Here is a 20771-nt window from a genome sequence, read left to right on the forward strand (position 1 = left end):
GTTTTGTCAGTCCATTGAGAAGGCAGCACTTCTTTACACACCATAATGTTTAAAGGTTTAAAAGCATAACTGACATAACCAGTATAACATGAGGGTAATTTTTTTCAAATTAGATTTTTATGTGATTGTTTATAGTTTTTTTCCCTGCAAAGCTCCCGTCTTTCCTGGGGTTTTTCCAGTCAGTCTGTTGATGAATTTGATCATTTGGTAATGAGGAGGAAATGATTTGTGTCCCTCACAATCATTAAAGTTGCTCATCTGAATTTCGAAGGGCCAAACACTCCAGTTATGAGCATTCGCTGTATTTAAAGAGTATTTTGAGCTTTATCTCGTTTATTTCTCTCAGGTTTTTATGATGTGGTCTTGTTGTGTCAACAAGGGCTTTGTGTCTCATCTAAATCATTGTTATCACTTTCTCTTGGCTCCAGCTGATGTATTTCATAGGAATGTATTATTTTCATTGTTCAGTTCAGTTTGATTCAAGTGCGCTGAAGCTGGGAAACAGCAGAAACCGGCACAGTGAACAGAGAAACACTGAGACAGATAATCAGTTTCCATGCTCCCTCAAGGACACACTTTATTTAAAAAAAAAATTAAACATTAAAAAAGTAAGAAAAAGGAAAATTTTTCCTTCTGAATTACATTTTTTTTGCTGAAAAACTGAAGAAAACATAAAATCTGGATAGGAAGGAGCCTGTATTTGTGCCTCAGAGCATCACACATACAGATAAAAGCGAACAGCCTCTCTTTTCTCAAAAGCACACGGCAGGAACATGACGCTGGAGTCAACATGACACACTACGACTTATAAGACAGACGTTTTCAGCACGAGATGTGGCCTCTCACAGCCAGGTCTTCAGAGTCACCTGTTGAGCGCAGAGACGTGCTGAGCAGGCACATAAGTTTGACATTCAGTGGTAACTAGTGCAGGTTTTTTTTCCTTAAATGTAACTTCAGCGGATACGCGAGTTTCTCTTCGGATATTCATCATCTACATTCTCGGCTCTATAACGCAGTCAGCTGCACCAGGGTGTCCTAAAACTTGGAGGGATTGTGGGAACTCGGTGCCGTTTTGCTGCAGTTTTCCAGTAACAGTAGTGTATAATCTCACCTAAATTCACAGTAGTACATTTTACATCAACGTGGTACTGTTGTTTACAGCAGACAGATGTTTTTACTTCAATCAAAAGCAGCAAACTAAACCTGAAGCACCTGATGCTGACTGAAAAATAACTATAAGAAAGATGGAAATTTATTGTGTTCGTACAAAAAATACAATCTATGAGAAAAAGTTAATTCATTTATATATAACTTTGTAAACAACATGAGAAAATTTAAAGTAATGAAAGGAATGATCACTGAATTTGGTTCAAAAAAGTAAACTTTATATTATATATTCCTACATAAATACTTGCACACTCTTTTAAGTGTATCAAAGCCGGAAGGCCTTTAGTCTTTTGTGCTTCAGCTCTGAACTGTGCTTGCTGAGCATCCTGCAGGAGTTTCACTGTGGAGTTAGAGCATTGTTTTGTTTTTTTTAATTATTATTAAAAGCTATAACCTTAAAGCATGTCAAGCAGGTCACATTAAATACAGTACTGTTTATGTTGAGTTGAAAGGTTCAAGCTTGTCATCTAGAAAACAAAGAATGATACAGAATAAAAAGAAAACTCTCTCAATGAGGGTTTGTTTTTTCAGATCTCAAGTCGGAATGCAATAAGTTATTTTCTCTTTTCTAAGCCATAATCAGTGTATTAAATAAAGAAGACCAAGGAGAAATAAAAAAAAAGAAAAGAGGAAGTTGTGGAAAAGAAGGAAAAAAAGGCAGTTCTGTGAGTGAATTAAGACTTGAGGTTTTGTGAGCCTCTAAACTTCACACGGGAACCGTCTGGTCCTGAAGTCTGTGCGGTCATGTGACCGTTCTGCGCTCAGCTCGAGGAACCCAGGTGTAGGTAGTAACCTTCCAGAGGAGCGGAGCCAGCAGCAAACTGAGAGTCGTGACACTGAGGACCAGCAGGTACACCTGAGGCATGGAGTCAAATATTCAGAGTCAACATTTATTCAACAGCAGAGAAGCATTGATGATTGTCTGGTTTCTTATTTGATTGAGAAGTGAAAAAAGCCACTTAGCTGCAGTGCAAGTCATGACTGACCTCTCTGGAGATGATGCCGGCTCGACGCGCTCGGCTGCCCAGCACGAAGGAGAACTCGCTGACCTGGGCGAGTCCGGCCGATACGATCCACCGGATGTTGCGAGAGCACGGAGGCAGGAGCACCGACAGCACCAGCACGGCCATCAGAAACTGCAAGGGAAGGAAGAAACAATAGGCAGAGGACCCAAAACTGTAGAAAACAACCAGTAAAACGAAAAGAAACCGTACTTTCAATATGACGAGTGAGAGCGTCAGCGACACCAGGATGGTGAGTTCATACACCACAAAAGACGGGAACACGTGGAAACCTGCAGCAACACACGGGGAACTCGGTGAAGTCTCTCTGTGAACTGAAGCACGAGTGCGACACGACCGTCTCTCAGAAAATAGCAGCTCACCGATAGAAGCGAAAAAGATGATAGTGAGGAAGTCTCTGATTGGCTCAATGCATCCCATGACCTCCCCTGTGACCATGTGACCCTGCGAGGACAGCAGAGCTCCGGCCAGGAAGCAGCCCAGCTCCATGGAGACATCCAGGAAGTCAGTGATCTGCAGTGGAAGGGCAGCACACACACAACATGTGACAAAGGGTTAGTAAATAGTAAGTGGATTTCACTTGTCAACCTCAATGGAAGACACTGACATTTGGACAAGACGAGACAAGGAATCAAACCACTTTGTTGTTGTGAACTCCAAGAAAAGCAGAAGGTGTACCGTCAGCATGAAGAAGACAAAAGCTGCGGTTCCCAACACCAGAATCTCCTTGTTGCCTTTGCTCTCAGTGTGCAGCTTCTTGTAATACGGGCCGATCAGGAATGATTTCATGAAGAAAAAAAGCAGCAGCACGACAGCGAGAGAGCCCAGGACCTGGACCAGGAGGCGCAGCACGTGGAGACTGCCGAACAGGAAGCTGAGGGGCAAAGAGGAAACAACAGGTTCACACTCTCGCAGTGTCTGTGTGTGTGTGTGTGTTGAGTGGCTAATAGAAATTTAATAAGCGCATAATCACTGACGGACCTGTCCAAGTCTCCACTCTGTGCCTGGATTAGAGTCGGCATGGCCGCTATGAAGAGGCCGAGCTGAACGTCTTGCATCACTAACATCCCGAGGAGGACGGTGCTGTATTCCAGGTCACCTGCTGTGGGGATATGCACACACACACACCAACACACAGGGTGAATTTTGCATGTGTTTACATGGTTTCCATTGACTTTCTTGCAGAGTAACTCGAAACTCAGCTATAGCATGTATGTTCCTAACGATAACTCTGACCATGACTCTGATGTTAAGACATGGCTACACCTAAATGAGTAATCCATCTCACACAAATCCGCCCCTTCCTCCCTCCCTCCTTCACATTTGTACAGCGTGACTAGTGGGGCCAACCCACTGACATAATACCGTGGATGTCTTCCTGGTAAGTTGCTTTTGCTCAAAAACAAGTGTGAAAATACTTAGTGATAAACTTTTCTCAGTATTTGCTGTTAGGAATGTGAAACACAGTTATTAATTACTGCTACATAAATACACACAACTTCATTTAAGGATTCATCTGTAATTCTTTCAGGACAGTAACGTAGATGCATGTCAGCCTGACACAGTCACGAACCTTCTTTGTCGACTCTGCTTCCCCCTGCCAGGAAACGGGACACGAGTGGCGTGCTGGACAGGGACAGACATGTGGAGATGAAGACAGTCTGGGTGGGTCGGATTCGCAGGACTTGTCCCCACAGCAGACCAGCCACCACCATGAGCAGGCTCAGGTAGAAGGAGCCCTGAACGGACGTCTTCCACACCTTCACATTGAAAAAAATAAAAAAATAAAATAATAAATAAAATCACATTTTTATCTATTACCGGATATTACATTGATTTACACACAACAATCATAACCGCTACATGTTGACATCACCGTTTTCCAATGTAAAATATTGGTATTAACAAATAAAGTAGTTCTAGAACTAATTTTTAGAGTGAATATGTTTAAAAAAAGGCATATCTTTTCCTTGAATTTTCCTATAATTTCTCCCAAATCACCTAAAATGCCACAAATAACTTTTATATATTGATAAAGTCATTCCTACATCTCAGTGCTTGTTATCACACTCTGTTAGAATAAACAATAACCTTATAGCAGCTAATAAAAATCTGAATAAAACATTCAGGGAAACGCCAGGTGTTGTAAAAGCTGCCATAAAACCTGAAATCAGAGCTAATAATAGCTTTGAATTCAGGTTCACTTCAAGAGAACGGAATTTAAGAATTTTAGAGTCTTTAGTAATTTGATAACATACTTGATAAATTACTCTTTAGCGACAATGACCATAAAAGAAGTAGAGTCTGATGTTACTTGTCTAATAGGAAAGCGGGAAATCTGTGCAAAAGAAGTTTGGAATTTATTTAAAAATGTATGAAAAATACACAGCTGTTATTGAACGATGTTTTTAAATGTTTCCAAAACAGCCACCTTCTTTAAATCATGAAAACTTTTAACAATTCAAACTGAAAACTGAGTACCTTTCGAAGGCGTTCGGGCGAGAACTCCAGTCCGATCACAAAGAGAGTGAAGAAGACGCCCAGCTCACCCAGGGTCTCGACCTGAACCATCGACTGCAACACAAACAGGCAGAAGATCAAACCTGATGAGCCCAAACTGCACACACACACACACACACACACACACACACACACACAAATTCATAAACTGTACAAACCTTGACAGTGTTGAGGCCAGAGGGACCGAGCAGGACTCCACAGGTGATGTATCCAAACATGGGAGGCAGACCCACAAGTGTGCACATCCAGCCACAGGGGAGGGACAATATCACAAGAGACACAAGGTCCTGCAAATATTCGGTATCAATAACTCAAAAACTGCCCTCAAAACATGTGAAGATAGAATCTGTATTCAAAGATGAAACAAGATCGAGGCTGAACATGAGGAAAACCCGACCTTGATGAAATGATGGTCGGCTCTGGGCATGGTGGAGTCTCGAGGTTTCCTCAGAACATACTGGTTGTTCTGAGAGTCGATGAGTATGCTCAGCCCGAGGTCGTCCTCATGTTGCTTCTGTTGGGACCTGTTCTTAATCCTCCCTATGTTCTCATCATCGTCATCCACTCTCAGCACGGCCTCTACGTTCACGCCTTCCATCTGCACAACAACACAGACAGCCGTCACAATCTTCTGGTGTGTTTTTTTTCCAACAACGTAAACAAACTGTGTTTAAAAAGGTATTTAAAAAATATATATATTGTTTTTCGACCTCTCTGTTATTGTCGAAAGCGTGTTCCTCGATCTCCTCCTCCAGTCGGTCTGCTGCCTTCTTTACATCCTCCAGGATTTCTTCCAGCATGGACAGAGTTTTGTTTTGGGCCAAAAGGCTTTTCGCCGCTTCCTGCTGGTGTCTCTCAGCGGCGACCAGCTCTTGGTACTCATGCTCCTCCTGAACGGGGACGGGGACATAACCGGGTTTAACCTCTGGTAAATCACACTAAAACACCCACAGTGACACGATTAATTACTGGAATGTCCATTCAATTCATGATCACAATCTATTTTCGAGCTTAATTATTATTTTAAACTACAATGAGGATCATTTGATCATGTGAACATGTGATCAGGTTGTAGTAGAGCGGATCGTCTCTCAATCAAAAAGACAAAAGATCGAAAGATTCTTCCACAATCTCCATCAAAACTACAAATATTCTCTTGTTCTATCACCAGTAGTTTATTTTAAAACTATAAATGATTTAAAACCTACAGAATGCGACCGTGACAGCCTTTGACCTCACCCTGATGGCGGCCTCCCTGAGGGCCTCCAGCCTCTGCCTGCTGCTCTCCTTCATGTGGGCCACGTCGGTGTAGTCTCCCTGCAGCGCTCTCTGCAGGCTCTGCACGGCCTGGAACACCAGGCGCTCGCTCTGATTCAGCTGGCTCTGGAAAACCTCCAGAGTATGAATCTGAAAGCAAAGAAAGGCAAAGTGAAAAAAATACCTGAGAGCAACATATAAACTGGTCATAACAAAGGAAAAGGCACAGTTAAAATGTAGTTTGCTTCCAAAGTCAGAAGCCTTTCAACCTGTTTTGTGTATTTTACTTCACTCGTTTTTGAAACGTTCTTACCTCGAAGAGCCGCTCCTCCTCCGAGAGCTTCTGGTTCTTTCCTACAGCCACGGCAGCAGAGGCCAGCTTCTTGACGACCACGTTCTTCTGACGGAGGAGACCCGCCAGCCGCTTGCAGTTGTTGTTCACCCAGGTGTTGGCGTACGGGGAAGCCTTGCCGTCGAACATCTTGTGGGCATCCTTGGGCGCCTGGTCTTTCGGCACGGCAAGTGCCCCCACCAGGCCAAGGCACAGCAGCCAACATGCGGCCTGCATCCAAACCTCTGCTCCTCTCTTCACCAGGGCGTCAGATCTGATGAAGAGTGCAAGACCTGAAAAAAAGAAAAGAAAATACAGTTAGAATGGATTCGTTTACGGATTCCATAAGATGCTGCTCAAAAAAAGACAGAAACAGCAGAAATAACTATGAGAAATTTCCTCTATTACAAATACGGACTAAAACTTCGCCATTGCTCAAAATGTATTAAAAGCACACAACCGAGAGAAGTTTAGGCTGTGGCTCGATTGGTAGAGCGGATCATCTCTCAATCTGAAGGTTGCAGGTTTGATTCCCCTCTTGAGTGCCCTTGAGCACTCAACTCCAAACGGCTCCCAATGAATGGACTGTCTTGCATGGCCGCTGCCGCCTCCACTGATGTGTGTGTGAATGGGTGAATGTGACTAACAATGTAAAGTGCTTTGGGGACTACTCATGTTGTGGAAGATGGCTATATAAGTGGAATCCATTGACACTACTATTTTTTCTGTTGCTTTCAGCACGAGTCTTGTTATCTCATTTCAATCCCACTTTCACCATCTGTCAGAAAAAGCCGACATCAAATGTGCATTATTCTGTATTGTGAACAACTTAAAACTAATTCACTCTATATTATGGGTACATTCATCAAAACCTAGAGTATCAAGCTGTTTTAGACATCTGCTGAGTCTTTATCTAAGCATATGCTTTTAAATATCTGGGTCTGAGGAGTAAGAATTGGACTTTCTGACAGGCAATCTAGCCAGACAACAAGATGGGACCCATTATTTCACATGTTTAATGAGATCTGTTTGTTTATTTTTCCAAAAATTAAAAATAAATCATACTGTTATCACAAAATGTTCCCACAAAATGGTTGAATAAGTTAATGGAATTTGCCCCAGGAATTAATAAAATATTTTACATTCTTTGCATTCTATTCTAGTCCTTTTCATGTGGCCTACGAAGTGTTTGCAAGCAATCTGCTCTTCCCTCCTGTCATACCAACAAAAGGCTGGGTTTGGCCCCAGCTGTACTTCTGTGTGAACACACCTGTACCTGTAGCTGGTCCTGCAGGCTGCTGAGTGGTTGATACAATTAACTTGTCACCTGTCTAAATTCCACAGCTATTTACTTACCTGCTCATCTGTACCTGTAATATCACATTGCTATATCTCCAAGAAAATGAAAGCCATAACAACAAAAAAACAGTGGTAATAAAGAGTTACTACACTAGAATGCATAAATGCAAATTCAACTCACTGTCAGGATGGTTGATGCCTTTGTGTGCATGAGTCAAGCTGAGTGATCTTTAATTTCCAAACTCCACCCCAGTCTGTCTTCCTAGGACTGGATCACAGCTGCTCTGCTACAGCTGCACAGACCTGCTTGAGTAAATACACACACAGATCTTTCAGTAATGACTCCAACATTTGATTAAAAAAATAAATATATCTATAATTCAGCATTTAAGAGCAATGAAGACATACATGTTTATCTCTTCTTTTCTCTATTTTCCTCTTGCTTTGAATTGGAATTTCATTAATAAAAAGGTATTCAAATATATTCTAAAAGCAAATCCAACAATACTACCGTATAAAGTTTTCTCAAGAAAACCAGTAAACGATCCAAAGTAGAAGTGGCTGTGCAGGATGCCACTGCCTAATGAATGATTGATGTTTTTAATGAGCTAGTTTTATCTGAATCATGGAGTTACTGTTTGATGATGTAATTACATGAATAATGAATGAAAAATACATGTGATTAGCATGGCTAAACTTTCTCTGAATTGCCAGTATCTCAGTATGAGCCATTAGATCTGAACTGGAGACCTGTCCAGCCTGAATCAGCTTGATTCCCAATAGTAATCAACCAAAAGTGGTGATTAATAAATGAAAGAAACTTATATAGCCTATAAACGTGCTGTAATTTCTTGAATCTGTGCAAGACAGTATGGAAAAAAAAACCTACTTTATGTGTCACGTTTGGTAAACAAAATACTTCCAACCACAGATCTGCATTTAAAATGGAACTTTTTGGAAAAGTACATCTGATTTCTGTCCCACATTTGATACGCGTTCATAATGTCTGCATAGAAGAAGGTGAACACTCATACACAGACACGCAGAATCGCTCGTCGTATGTTTGAGAGTCACAGCAAGCGAGCAGTCACCCCACACACACACACACACACACACACAGATTCCTCAACTCATTTACAAAGTGTCCAAACTGAAAGCGGAGAGAAAAGCAGCCTGTACCTGAGCGACGTGAGCACCGTCCCGACTCCTAACTCCTCGACTGGAGGAGCAGCAGTGAAGGAGGAAGAAGAAGAAGGAGGAGAAGAAGAAGAAGAAGAAGGGAACAATCATGCTGTTGTGCCACCGCACCACCATCACCACCACCACCACCGCCGCCGCCGCCGCCGCCGCCGCCTCCCCTCCTCCCCTGCCACATAGCTGAAGCCAGCGTCGGAGCAGCGGGCGTTCACCGCTCCTTCCCCGCTCCTGCCACCACCGCCGGCTCCATGTTGACTCTGACCTGCGGGGCTAGCAGCGGACCGGCTAACCACACTCGCTCCAGGTATGTCTGCTGCAGGAGAAAATCTCCCTGGATCCGGGGGGGTAGATTCCTCTCTTTACGCCGATAAAGTTGAGTGTGTTTCCTACTCTGGAACCCGCAAGTGTGTGTGTGTGTGTGAGTGTGTGAGAGAGTTAACCGGCAGATTCCTCCTCGGAGCTGTCAGACCAGCTCCAGCCAGCTGAGCGAGCAGGCAGCACAACAACACAGCCGGAGAAAGAGAGGGAGGAAAACAACCTGTCAGGTCCGCCTGACAGCGGCAACTTTTCCACGGAAACACCTCCAAACAAGCCGCAAATGCTCAACCCGGACCGCGCCGGTGTGTCCCGAGTATAATCGTGCAGATATAATTTAGATCTATCTTCAGATTACTTCCGAAACATCTTTATCAGATTTGGTATGGGAGTTGTAGTTTTCATGTTTTTTTATCTCAGTTTGGTGGCGTCAGTAGCTTTAAAAGGTGGACAACTCGTCTCGGGATGGATTTAATCTCGGAATAGCTCCTGTTATATTAATATTATTAATTATGGATACAAACAACTCAGTTTACACAAGTTTTACAGGGAGTTTTGTCGTCTGGGTGTTCTTAAAGGACATATTTTTGTTGTGATGATCCTGCATCGGGGACTCTGAGGCCTTCCGTCTTAAATATCTCTCGGTGATTTCCACAACAGGCCATTTGAATGAAGTTATTGTTATTAGACTGGCCATAAACTGACGTCCAGCCCCGTTAGGCTAACGCCGGGCCTGTTGAATCGCAGGACTTCATTACCCATAATCCCACGGGCCCAAACAGTAGCGCAGTTCTTCCTGGCGCATGCGCACTGCGCGTAATTGGATATCAAGTTGGCCAAAACAGCGGGTGATAAAATGGTAGGTAAGATTAAAAATGAGAAACCGGGAGAGTTGTTGAGCCCCGTTTAGGCCGTCCTTAGAGCGACGGCGGCCGCCTCTTGCGTTCAGGGGACGCCGCGGTGAGGGGGGGCCGGGCTGTCCTCAGCCAAGTGTCGCATTGCCAGGGTGATGTGTGTCGGATATGAGGGAAATGGAAGGTCAGTTGTTGGTATTTTGAGATCGGACAGCCGCACTGGCTCCACGTACCTTTCCCTTTTTGGTAGCTCGCTGCTGCCGCTGCTGCCACGGCTCAGGAGAGCCCGCAGGATCAAACGCCCCCCCTCCCGTGCCCAGGAAAACTGGGTCGTCCAGCACTTGGCCTGTCACGGTGAATTTGCTGTTTGATCATCGGGTGGGTCAGGTCTGCAGTTCTGCAAAGACATGCAACCCACTCCGCCGCCGTGTAGACACACTCACCAGGACCAGGCGTGTATTGTTTAGGAACGGAGCTCCGTGCATTTGCAAGTAGCAGTGTTTTTGTTTTTATTTACACGTTAATGTACTCACATAAAGGCTGTTGCACGCTTGAATCACGTAGTTCTCAAGTATATGCAATCCATACGATCATCCCCCTGGCATTTAAATGTGACTTAAGCAAGGCTCATATCCAGTTTTTATTGCAAAGTCAAAGCTTGGATTAAAATCTTTGCTCTTTGATCTGCAGCAACAGCTCTCTGTGCAACTCTTTGCAGACAATGTAACGTGTGTGTGTGTGTGTGTGTGTACTAGTGCGTGCACGTGCGTGAGTGGGTGAGGGAGAGAGAGATTCACAGTCCATGAAGCATCTGTTGACAGGAACCCTGCATTCGCCCGTTTCTGCCTCCTTCACAGCATAAGTTGAAGTCATCGCAGAAGGACAAGGTTCGGCAGTTTATGTCCTTCACTCAGGCCGGGGAGAGGACCGCCGTGTACTGCCTGACGCAGAATGACTGGAAATTAGAAGTTGCTACAGACAACTACTTCCAGAACCCAGATCTCTATTACAAAGAATCCATGAAGACCTCTGTGGACCGCAAGAAGCTGGAGCAGCTCTACAACAGATACAAAGGCAAGTTGCAGAAAATAGACTGCAGCACACTACCCTGGAGATTAAAAAAAACAAAAACAAAACAAAAACCTTATCTCTGCTCTCTTTTTCCAGACCCCCAGGATGAGAATAAGATAGGCATCGATGGGATCCAACAGTTTTGCGATGACCTGACTCTGGACCCAGCAAGTATGAGTATTCTTGTGGTGGCGTGGAAGTTCAGAGCAGCCACACAGTGCGAGTTCAGCCGGAAAGAGTTCTTGGACGGCATGGCTGAACTAGGGTGAGGATGACAGACCATAACTTTACAATTCCACATTTCCTTTGCACTTCTGACATGTTGATCTGCTTAAAGTGTTTCAAATTTGAATAGGTGAGTGTTCTTGGAAATAAATACTACCTGCAAAACAGTGCAAGAGTTTTAAGAAACACTTAGCAGAACTGCAGCCACCAAGAGGAACAAGGGAAGCGACAGGGTGGCTCAGACTGAGCCTTGATCTTAACATAATGAAGGCTGTCTGGGTTTACTTTAAAATACTGAAGAATCTCAACCACATTAACAGAGCTGTGCTTATTTCTCCATGGCGTTTTAAAGCAACCTTTGAGCAAATGAGCTGTCTGCAAATGTGTTAACAACTGATACTGCTTTGAAATCATCAGGTGGTTGCACCAGTCACTGATTTTGTGATGCTAAGTGGCAAAAAACATCCGTTTTTGAAAATCATTTGTCTAAAACTTTCCCACAGTAGTGTATAACTGTGCAATTATTCAAGTTATTTCAAGTTTCTTGTGTTTTAGTCTTCATATCTTCTGTTTCTTGCAGCTGTGACAGCCCTGAAAAACTCAAAGCCATGCTTCCAAGATTAGAACAGGAGCTAAAAGACACAGGAAAGTTTAAAGACTTCTACCAGTTTACCTTCAATTTTGCGAAGAACCCTGGGCAGAAAGGGTTAGGTGAGCTGAATCTGTGGCAGAACAACTGTTGTTTTTAAGCAAATCAGTAAAATGCATCCATTTGAAAGCTGTTGTTCTACTTGTCAGATCTAGAGATGGCTGTGGCCTACTGGAATCTAGTTCTCACAGGTCGCTTCAAGTTCCTGGATTTGTGGAACCGCTTCCTGCTGGTAAGTGTAGAGGGTATTTCTTCCTCTTTCTCAGCATGCTTTAAGTGTGTGTGAATCTATTTAGCTGGTATCCAAAATGTATAAATTTTACATTCATTTATTAATGTCCACTACATTTAAATCACTGTAGAAATGAGCAATAGCACAAATTTTACCTTAAAAAAATACCCAAGTGTTCCAGCATTTCATCTCTCCCCACAACATGTTATAATGTTGCCATTGTGACACATGCGTGCGTGCTGTTCTTGTGTTTGGCGCTCTGTAATCTTTTCCCTTTCTTGTTACTGTGTTGCATTCAGGAGCATCACAAGCGCTCGATTCCCAAGGACACTTGGAACCTCCTCCTGGACTTCGGAAACATGATCGCAGACGACATGTCAAACTACGACGAAGAAGGTGAGCTGAGGATGATGATGATCGGAGATGAAGAAAGCACAAAAAATGCTGACACTGCAAAGTATTGTTAAATGTTATGGAGATGCCTGACTGGCAGTGAGTTGCCCTACAAAAGGCACCTAAACTGTCATCTGTCTCACAATATTCCTTTTTAAAAGCACAGGAACCTGTTTATTATTCTTTTGTTCCCAATACATAAAATGTCATGCATATATGAGTCATCTTTGTTGAGAAACAATCTGTTGTGGGGTCATTTCAGAAACTCGCCACGTTTATATCGAACAAATATTGTAACCTTGATTTCTCCGCAGGAGCCTGGCCTGTCCTCATCGATGACTTTGTGGAGTTCGCTCGGCCGATAGTGACGGGGAGTAAACGCAGCATCACATAATGTTTGTCCCGTTCTATCGAAGTGGACTGGAGTTTGTGTTTTTTCCGATTTTTCTTTTTCTGAATGAGGTTTTGATAAAAATGAGCCAAAAAAGAGACAAAATTCTCACTAAGCCCGTCTGCAGCTTGTCATTACGATTGTTCTTCCAACTGCAAAAAAAAGATGGGGATCGACCTGGAAAACCGGTTCAGAAAGGAAAGCAGGAAGGAAATCAGCAAGACGGGAAAACACTTTCTGGTGTTGTTCGTGTCGACTGCTGGCATGGACAGACTTTGGAATTGCAATATGGAAATGATGGGTACGCTAAAACTCGACCCTCAGATTACCAGTGGCTGTAGCTTTGAACTGTGGACTCGCGAACAAGCACTCGGGGCACAGTGAAATCAAGAGTGAGCATCGAACACGCGCAGAGGATTAAGTTCTAGATGCTGTAGGATGTGGTCACTCACAGTGTGTTTAAAAGCTGCATGTTTCCTCTGCTGGTGTGAAACATGGCCACAGATGGTAAAAAGCGGTGTGCGTTGTTTTCACAGAAATTGCGAATGTGTTGCTCTCTAACAATCACATCAGAGAGAGGGAGCGCAAAGAAACTGCTTTGCTTGTTGTGTGTTTACGTGAGTATGCGCGTGTGTTTGTGTGGCGGAGGTTCATCACTCCGCCTCCTCTGCGACGTGATGCAAGGTGTCGTCATTTGTTTTCGTTTTTTTTTTTTTTTCAAATGTTAAGAAAAGGTGGGACGCTCCGATTCGCCTTCACTGAGTGACAACGGACAAGATGCGAATCAAAGTTTTGTATTCGGGCGGAGTGTCGGACAGAGCAGCATGCTTTTTGAGCTCAGCACCAGCAGAATCACGTTAGATACCGTTCTTATAGAAGTAAGAAAATGACATTTTGATAACATTAAAGTGAACAAATGATACGGATGTAATCATGATTGGAAGGTGAAAGGCACCTGAAATGCTACAAGCATTTCTTTTCATTTTATTTGTGGTGTGAACACGAACAGAAAGTGACTGGCATGTTACCTGTTTTATTTTATTTTCATTTTATTTTGTCTTCCGTGGTCCAGGTGATGATGTCTTGTCGCCATTGCAAGCTGCACTGAGTTACACTCTTTCTGTTTTAGGATTTTTTTTTTGTATTATTTTATCAGTCAGAACTGTATACAACAACAGAGCCAATATGTATACCTGACAGTCTTTTTTTCACATAATAGACCTTTTCAAATTGTCATCTACATCACAGCCAAGAGTGTTTTATCTGTTTTTGTTGTCTGATTGCTTTTCGCGAGTGTCTGCAGAGCAGTGACGGATCTTCTGCAGAGTCAAACATGTGGTGCCATCTAGGGGTAGCTGTGGATTATAGCATTTCTCAGTGTACTCGAAGCCCTCTGAGGCCAGTGCAGCAGGGCTTCTCACCAGGTTTAGTCTTTAGATATGATCATAAACACTGAACAACCCTGTGTCTGCTGAATGCAGTGTGGCAGACAGACTGAAGAGCTCAGGTACCAGTCATCCTCTCCAGGTCTCAGCGCACAGCGTCGAGCTTCTCGTACGAACAACAGAGTCCACCTATGTGTTGATCTTGTTTCATTAGTAGTTTGTTGACATGATGGAGGTGGGGGATAAGCCAGTTACTGTCCTGTCAACAGCTACCAACAACTGCTTTTCATTAGGTTGAAGAAGGTTTGAAGGTTCTCAAGTTGTTGTAAACATGTCATTCATGGAATTGTGATTGGTGTGTGCATGAATGTAAATTTAAATAAGATTGGGGATTGGAATTTTATCCCAGATGCAGAGGAAAAGAAGGACAAGTATGTTCTCCAGGTATTTGTAGCTCAGCTGTAACCTTTTTTTTTCATCATCTGATGTGAGAAAAAAATATCTTCAGGCAAGATAGTGAGGTGTGAGAAAGCTATTCTCAGTTCACTGCAGTCCAACATACTTGGTGGTTCAGGAGCAAGAAAACATCCTTCAGTATTCAAATATGTTGCATTTGGTACGTTTCTTGTTGTCAAATGTGTGAACAGCTGTTTCATTCTTATTCAAAGTGTTATTTTTTTTGCCAGCAGGGTAACCAGTATTCACACAAATGTTTCGTCACATGAGCATACCGTACATCGTTTTCTTGAAAAATGTCAATAAAGCATGTTGTTTTTAACAGTCGTCTGCTTCTGTCCCACACTCACGACAAACAATGTTGAGCTGAAAGTCAATTTCAAATTTTGGCTACTGTTCAGTTTGAAAAAGTGCAGGAATGAATATTTTGAGCTCTCAGGATGAGTCATGGCATGGTAAACATTTGTAGTCTTTCAGGGGAATAACCTACAAATTTCACTATTAGACAGCAGGATTATGTCGACTGACAGTACACCCATGATTATGAATCTGAAGTTGTATTATTTGAAAAGTAAACTTAACTTAAAAACTTAAAAAGTTGATGAATAAATTGCTATGTCCAGTGGCCAATGGCTCAGAGCCAGCAGACGTTCATCAGAGGATTTCAGAGGTGCACAGAACCTGTCGAGACCCAGCTGTCCCGAGTGTTTCTGGGGGGGAACGTAAAATGTACTCCTGGTAACAGTTGTCCCTTATCAGGTTGCATTCCTGCCGCATATCCTCATCATCGCTGGCTCTTCTGCTAATGCTTCGTCTATGGTTACTCTGTATATGTTTAGAGTGGTAGATAAAGAGTGATGATTAAGAAAAAAAAACAGATATGAAAATGTGGATAACTTTTATATGTATGAATAGGAAAGCAGATTGATTTTCTTCACTTGAGTACAAGTGGAGCTGTGCTTTTGTTAGCCTGTACTCAGGTTGTAAAAGAACGTTGAAAAACATTTCCACCAGAAATGCTCATACAATGTAACCTAAAGCATTTCAACATTCCTCCTTTCAAAAGGCAATTATGTGTGCGTGTGTGAGAAACGGTGTTTTTTTGTTTTAACCTACCGTCAGCCGGCACGTTGGCGCCAAACCCCATCAACTCTGAATCAAGCAAAGTGGATTGATGGATGGATTTATCCAAGATGTCAGACAGACCTTTCGTGTGTGATCACATTTTTGGTCATTTTAATTTGGATTTGAGGAGATTCAACTATATTTGTGTACTATAAAACAAGTAGTAACGTGGTTCTTTCTTCTTCTTCTTCTTTTTTTTTTTTTTTTTGAGGTGCTGTAACTGGAGATTGATTCACCTGATGCCAGAGCTGGTTAACAAAGAAGTTTAGAAAGGTGATGTAAGGATGAGACTTTTTAGTGTATTAAAAGATGAGGCTCATGGAAGTTGAGAGTTTGTCAGCTGGGGTGATGCCTTGTTTTAACCCACCTCCCAAGGGATAGGTGGGATACCAACAAGTTCCAGAACCAGCTGATGATTTTACAGTCCAGCTAATGCCTACTCCAACATGTCCAGCCCCCCCATTACCATTCCACACCCAGCCGTCCAGCTTTTAGGCACTGGGACCATGGGGATTGCCTTTTTAGGAGACACCTGATCAGCTGGACTCTCCACCGCCCAACACAAAGAGGCTGCGACTGATAACGTGATGCTTTTGTGCGTCTGTGACTGTCTGTATACATGTCCACCCTTGGTATTAAGAGTAATGAGGAGAGAAAGAAGAAAAGAGCCCTGAAGATGGGAAGGCTGTAGAGTTATTGTGTATCTGAGAGAGAGGAAACTGACGGTGAAGGAGTGAGCTGTTTTGTTCGGCGTTCCTCGGGATGAGAGACGGTTTTCTGACTGTGATGGTGTGTGGTTGTGAGTCTTCCGATGTAATGAAGAGGATCTAAAAGGAGTCTAAAGTTTCCTGACGAGTACTGCTGTAAAGCCCTGAGCGAGATATCCTTTGGACGAGACAAACTGGTCGCCCAGCATCATGGAGAAGTTCAAGGCAGGCATGGTCCTGGGAGCTGTCGGTGATGCCTTGGGCTACAAAAAGGGTAAATGGGAAAACTGCATTTCAGGCAAGAAAATCCAAGAGGAGCTGGCTTCTTTGGGAGGACTGGGGACCTTGAAGCTGGACCCTGATAACTGGCCCCTGAGTGATGCGGTGCTGATGCACATGACCACAGCAGAAGCTCTGATTACAGGTACGTTTACATCGTGGTTGGTTGCGAGGAAGATAATTGACTCTCTGAGAGACAGATAAAAAATGGAAATCGTCTTAGAAATAAACTGGAAGTGGGTTTTCTTTCATATGCCTCCAACTTTTATCTGACTGACTTGTCATAAAGAACAGCAAACCTCACAAAGACCCAACATTGGACCCGTTCAGCCAGGCTTTTAATCTTCCTACATTTAGCAAGACCAGAATAGCCTCTTTTATACCGTCAATGGAAGCTGCTAAGCACTTCCTGGCAAACCAAACCTAAAGGCAAAAGCTGCTGACATACCAAAATCTGTCTCATCACTGGGACATTTAACAAAGCCTTAGTGGGAAACTTATAATGAATGCCCTCACTCAAATGCCTTCCTAAGCCCCAGCAGCATGGGGAGGAGTTACCAGGGACAGAAGAATCGGAAATAGACTACTTTGGAAAATCCGACCCTCAACTCTCTGTTGTGGAACAATAGCAGGTCAAACCCCCCTGTGATCTGCCAGTATTGTGTTTGGCTACAAATGTAGCTCAAAGCCCAATGGTGATGGTCTCGAGAATAAAAGAGTGCTGACATCTTTTGAGATTAGGACACCTTATTTAGCTACATAGACACAAGTAAGAGTCAGATAACAATGACTGGCATGCAGTGCATGCTATTTAGGTTTGTGTTTTTCAATTTCGCTGGAAGTACATGGAATCTCCTGTGAGACAACATTAATGAAACTATCAATGACTTCAGCACCCAGTAGACTTCTTCTAGTTCCACTATTAAACGTTTCAGCATTTAGATATTCCCATCTGAAAGAAAGTAAAACAGTTTGATTGCATCATGATGGTCTCAATTCCTACTTTTCACACATTTATTGGAAAAAAATTGACACTCATGAATAGTAAGCCTCTGTATGGTGCTGTCTTCCACTGTATGTCAGGATCTGAACCCCGAGGTCACTCAAAGTCCAGGATCACTTCAGGATAAAGCATCTCTGTGAACACACACTCTCTCTGTCCATCACACATACAGTGCGCACATAAACAAATTGTAGCGCTGCTTGTGGATCCCAGTTGACCTCATGGTGTGTGGAAGTGACTCCACTTGCTCCACAGGCATGCTGGTCCTAATCTGTGGCGCTGTAGACTGTGGCTAAACTTAGCTCATCACAACATCACTCATCTCGCCCTGCATGCCAGTCATGGATGACTCTCAACCACTGTGCATGTCTGTATGTGTGCAGATTATTGGTGTCTTGATGATCTGTACCGGGAGCTGGTGCGTCTCTACGTTGACGCCATGGTGTCTCTCCAGGGCAGAGCTCCTGATCCCAGCACAGTCGAGGGCTGTGTGCACCTCAAACCCCGCAACTACCTGCTGGCTTGGCATACACCCTTCAATGAAAAAGGTTACAGCAGATTTTTAAAGGACGGTGATTTTATAAGTCACAACATGACAAAAGTGAAGATATGTCTGATTGTGTGCACGTGCAGGGTCTGGGTTTGGGGCAGCTGCCAAAGCCATGTGTGTCGGTATGAGATACTGGCAACCGGAGAGGCTAGAAAACCTGGTGGAGGTCAGCATTGAGGTTGGCAGAATGACCCACAACCACCCAACAGGTGACGTTATCTCATCAAAACATTAGAATAATAGTGATGTAGGCAGAACTGGTGAATTAATTTGTGTTTTCATTCTTGTTTCAGGGTTTCTCGGCTCACTGACAACTGCGCTGTTTGCATCCTACGCGACCCAGGGGAAGCCTGTTGTGACTTGGGGTCGCGAACTCATGAAGGTCATCCCTCGGGCTGAGGAATACTGCAAGAAGACTATAAGACACATGGCAGGTCAGGCTGAGCATCACATCTGGAACAACACCAGCATGACTGAATAATCCTTGAAAAACTTTGAGCACCTTGTCATAGCAGCTGCCTCCATTGGTGTGTGAATGTGATTAACAAAGTAAAGCGCTTTGGGGGCTGGTGGAAAAGTGTAAATCCATTTTCTACATAGCTAAAAGAGTGAATTGGACTTCCTATGGTGTCAAGCAAAGGCATAGTCCTTCAAAGACAAAAAGAATAGTAATATTTATTGTTAATCATTTGTGGGCTTCCAGTATTTTCCTACGAGTTTATTAATTTGGGTGTATGCTGTGTTTTTTAATCAATTACTTATTCTGATGTATTTCATATGAGTGATAATTCAATTGGTTTAAATATATTTGGTCATAGTTTTTCCAATCTGAGAAAGATTTTGTGTAAAAAAAAAAACTAAAAAACAAAAGTGTCTCTCATTCATACTTGATTATTCAAGCAAAGCTATTATTTGCTTCCCGAAGTTCTTGTAGAAAAGTTGTACAGTACAAACATCAACAATAAATTTAGGTTTGATCACAGTTTGGAGTTCTGAAATGTGTGTGACTGGTTTTTTTTTTTTTTTTTGTTGTTTTTTTTACAGAGTACCAGGAACACTGGTTCTACTTTGAGGCAAAGTGGCAGTTTTACCTCGAGGAACGAGAGATTGAGAACGAGGGACAGAACAAGCCCGTCTTCCCTGAGCGCTACGATCCAGACGAAACGGACAAAGTGAGCCCCTTAAGGTTGTTGTTGTTGATCCTTTAGTGCCATTAAGCTTGAAGACCTAACCGACAGTCTCTGCAGGTGTACAAGCGTTGGAGCTCAGAGGGCCGCGCAGGGTGGAGAGGCCACGATTGTCCCATGATCGCCTACGATGCCCTTCTGGCTGCAGGGAGCGACTGGGCTGAACTGTGCAAACGAGCCATGTTCCATGGAGGTGAGTTCTAAGACACTGTGGACTTAAAAGATTTTTGAAATTCATGTTTAAAATGACCACATCAGATGCACTGTGGATCTGATCTGATCAAATCCTGGTTCTTCAGGGGAGAGTGAAGCCACGGGCCTGGTAGCAGGGTGTCTCTACGGCCTCATGCATGGTCTGGGCCAGGTTCCCTCAGGCCTGTACAAGGATTTGGACAAAAGAGCACGCCTGGAGGAGCTGGGAGAGGCACTGTTCAATGCAGCATCTTCAGAGAAATGCATAGACAAGTAAACTTGATCTTCACTGGCCTGACCCCTACTGACTGTCAGCGGAACTGCACTTGACTCTGCTTCACTCTGTCCTCACTGCCTGAGTCTCCTCACCTCTCCAGCATTACTCTCCCACTACACACAAATCTATCGTGAAATGTAAAATAGCTTCATCTCTCAGCGTAAGTTTGGTGCCATGAATCCTCAAAGTGAAGATAATCATGTATCGAGGTGAGGTTAACTTATTTTACAGCAACATGATGTTTTGACATGGAACACAGCATATCTGACAGTCAATTTCAAGGGGATTACCATCAGGAAAAAGAAGAATGTTTGACCTTCTGTACATTTAGATTAATAAAACAACAAACATAAACACACTGGTTAACAGAAAGAAGGTACAACCTGAGACTCATTTGCTTTTTCTGGCTTCTTCTCCACCTGAGCCAATGAATGCATTTAAATGTTAACTAGCATCCTGGTTCTTTGGGGATTTTAAGAATATTTATTAATGGATTGCAGGTTGTTGTTTTTTTTGGTTGATAGATAGATAGATAGATAGATAGATAGATAGATAGATAGATAGATAGATAGATGGATATTGACTTTTAAAAACATAAGTATATGTACGTTAGTAATTTTTACCAAAATCAATGAAATCATTTGTTAACTTGGTTGTCTCTTTTTGAGTGCAAGTGACCTGACACTT

At 43.1% G+C, this 20771-nt stretch overlaps 3 protein-coding genes across 8 annotated transcripts; 2 read left to right on the forward strand and 1 right to left on the reverse strand.

The window, feature by feature from the left end:
- Positions 1-566: 566 nt before the first annotated feature.
- On the reverse strand, positions 567-9445 carry tmco3 (transmembrane and coiled-coil domains 3). Of its 4 annotated transcripts, none has more exons than XM_030091066.1 (16): positions 9056-9445; positions 8776-8815; positions 7778-7899; positions 6280-6590; positions 5949-6116; positions 5420-5599; positions 5107-5307; positions 4868-4996; positions 4671-4763; positions 3763-3949; positions 3171-3291; positions 2868-3063; positions 2552-2702; positions 2382-2461; positions 2154-2303; positions 567-2023 (listed from the first exon to the last, which is right to left on the reverse strand). In XM_030091066.1, the coding sequence occupies exons 4-16, from the start codon at positions 6532-6534 to the stop codon at positions 1910-1912; spliced, it is 2025 nt and encodes a 674-aa protein (XP_029946926.1). In that variant the 5' UTR covers positions 6535-6590; positions 7778-7899; positions 8776-8815; positions 9056-9445; the 3' UTR covers positions 567-1909. The 4 variants fall into 4 exon arrangements, with proteins under 4 accessions (XP_029946926.1, XP_029946933.1, XP_029946919.1 ...); XM_030091073.1 differs by having other exon boundaries at positions 7778-7902; XM_030091059.1 differs by lacking the exon at positions 8776-8815.
- dcun1d2b (DCN1, defective in cullin neddylation 1, domain containing 2b) lies at positions 8902-15084 on the forward strand. 3 transcript variants are annotated; one of them, XM_030091097.1, is made up of 7 exons: positions 8902-9097; positions 10820-11036; positions 11130-11298; positions 11839-11969; positions 12057-12139; positions 12439-12535; positions 12847-15084. In XM_030091097.1, the coding sequence occupies exons 2-7, from the start codon at positions 10862-10864 to the stop codon at positions 12924-12926; spliced, it is 735 nt and encodes a 244-aa protein (XP_029946957.1). In that variant the 5' UTR covers positions 8902-9097; positions 10820-10861; the 3' UTR covers positions 12927-15084. The 3 variants fall into 3 exon arrangements, with proteins under 3 accessions (XP_029946957.1, XP_029946966.1, XP_029946951.1); XM_030091106.1 differs by lacking the exon at positions 8902-9097 and adding an exon at positions 9393-9413; XM_030091091.1 differs by lacking the exon at positions 8902-9097 and adding an exon at positions 9562-9967.
- Positions 15085-16524: 1440 nt separating this feature from the next.
- adprhl1 (ADP-ribosylhydrolase like 1) lies at positions 16525-20165 on the forward strand. The gene is made up of 7 exons (XM_030095207.1): positions 16525-17020; positions 18262-18426; positions 18512-18637; positions 18722-18862; positions 19473-19600; positions 19676-19808; positions 19915-20165. Exons 1-7 carry the CDS (start codon positions 16807-16809, stop codon positions 20082-20084), a joined length of 1077 nt encoding a protein of 358 aa, XP_029951067.1. The 5' UTR covers positions 16525-16806; the 3' UTR covers positions 20085-20165.
- The last annotated feature ends 606 nt before the right edge of the window (positions 20166-20771 follow it).

The sequence above is a fragment of the Salarias fasciatus genome, chromosome 1, assembly GCF_902148845.1.
Source record: "Salarias fasciatus chromosome 1, fSalaFa1.1, whole genome shotgun sequence".
NCBI lineage: Eukaryota > Metazoa > Chordata > Actinopteri > Blenniiformes > Blenniidae > Salarias > Salarias fasciatus.

Bases quoted from the DNA above. Each gene is read 5' to 3' on its own strand.
- tmco3 (XM_030091059.1), bottom strand. From the start codon at position 6,534: ATGCAGGCCGCATGTTGGCTGCTGTGCCTTGGCCTGGTGGGGGCACTT. The intron at 5,308-5,419 runs GTCGAAAAACAA...GTTGTTGTGCAG, and splicing joins CTTTCGACAATAACAGAGAG to ATGGAAGGCGTGAACGTAGA. The intron at 2,304-2,381 runs GTACGGTTTCTT...CTTCCCTTGCAG, and splicing joins TCTCACTCGTCATATTGAAA to TTTCTGATGGCCGTGCTGGT.
- dcun1d2b (XM_030091091.1), top strand. The intron at 11,299-11,838 runs GTGAGGATGACA...TGTTTCTTGCAG, and splicing joins GACGGCATGGCTGAACTAGG to CTGTGACAGCCCTGAAAAAC. The intron at 12,140-12,438 runs GTAAGTGTAGAG...TGTTGCATTCAG, and splicing joins TGTGGAACCGCTTCCTGCTG to GAGCATCACAAGCGCTCGAT.
- adprhl1 (XM_030095207.1), top strand. From the start codon at position 16,807: ATGGAGAAGTTCAAGGCAGGCATGGTCCTGGGAGCTGTCGGTGATGCC. The intron at 18,427-18,511 runs GTTACAGCAGAT...GTGCACGTGCAG, and splicing joins TACACCCTTCAATGAAAAAG to GGTCTGGGTTTGGGGCAGCT. The intron at 19,601-19,675 runs GTGAGCCCCTTA...CAGTCTCTGCAG, and splicing joins ATCCAGACGAAACGGACAAA to GTGTACAAGCGTTGGAGCTC.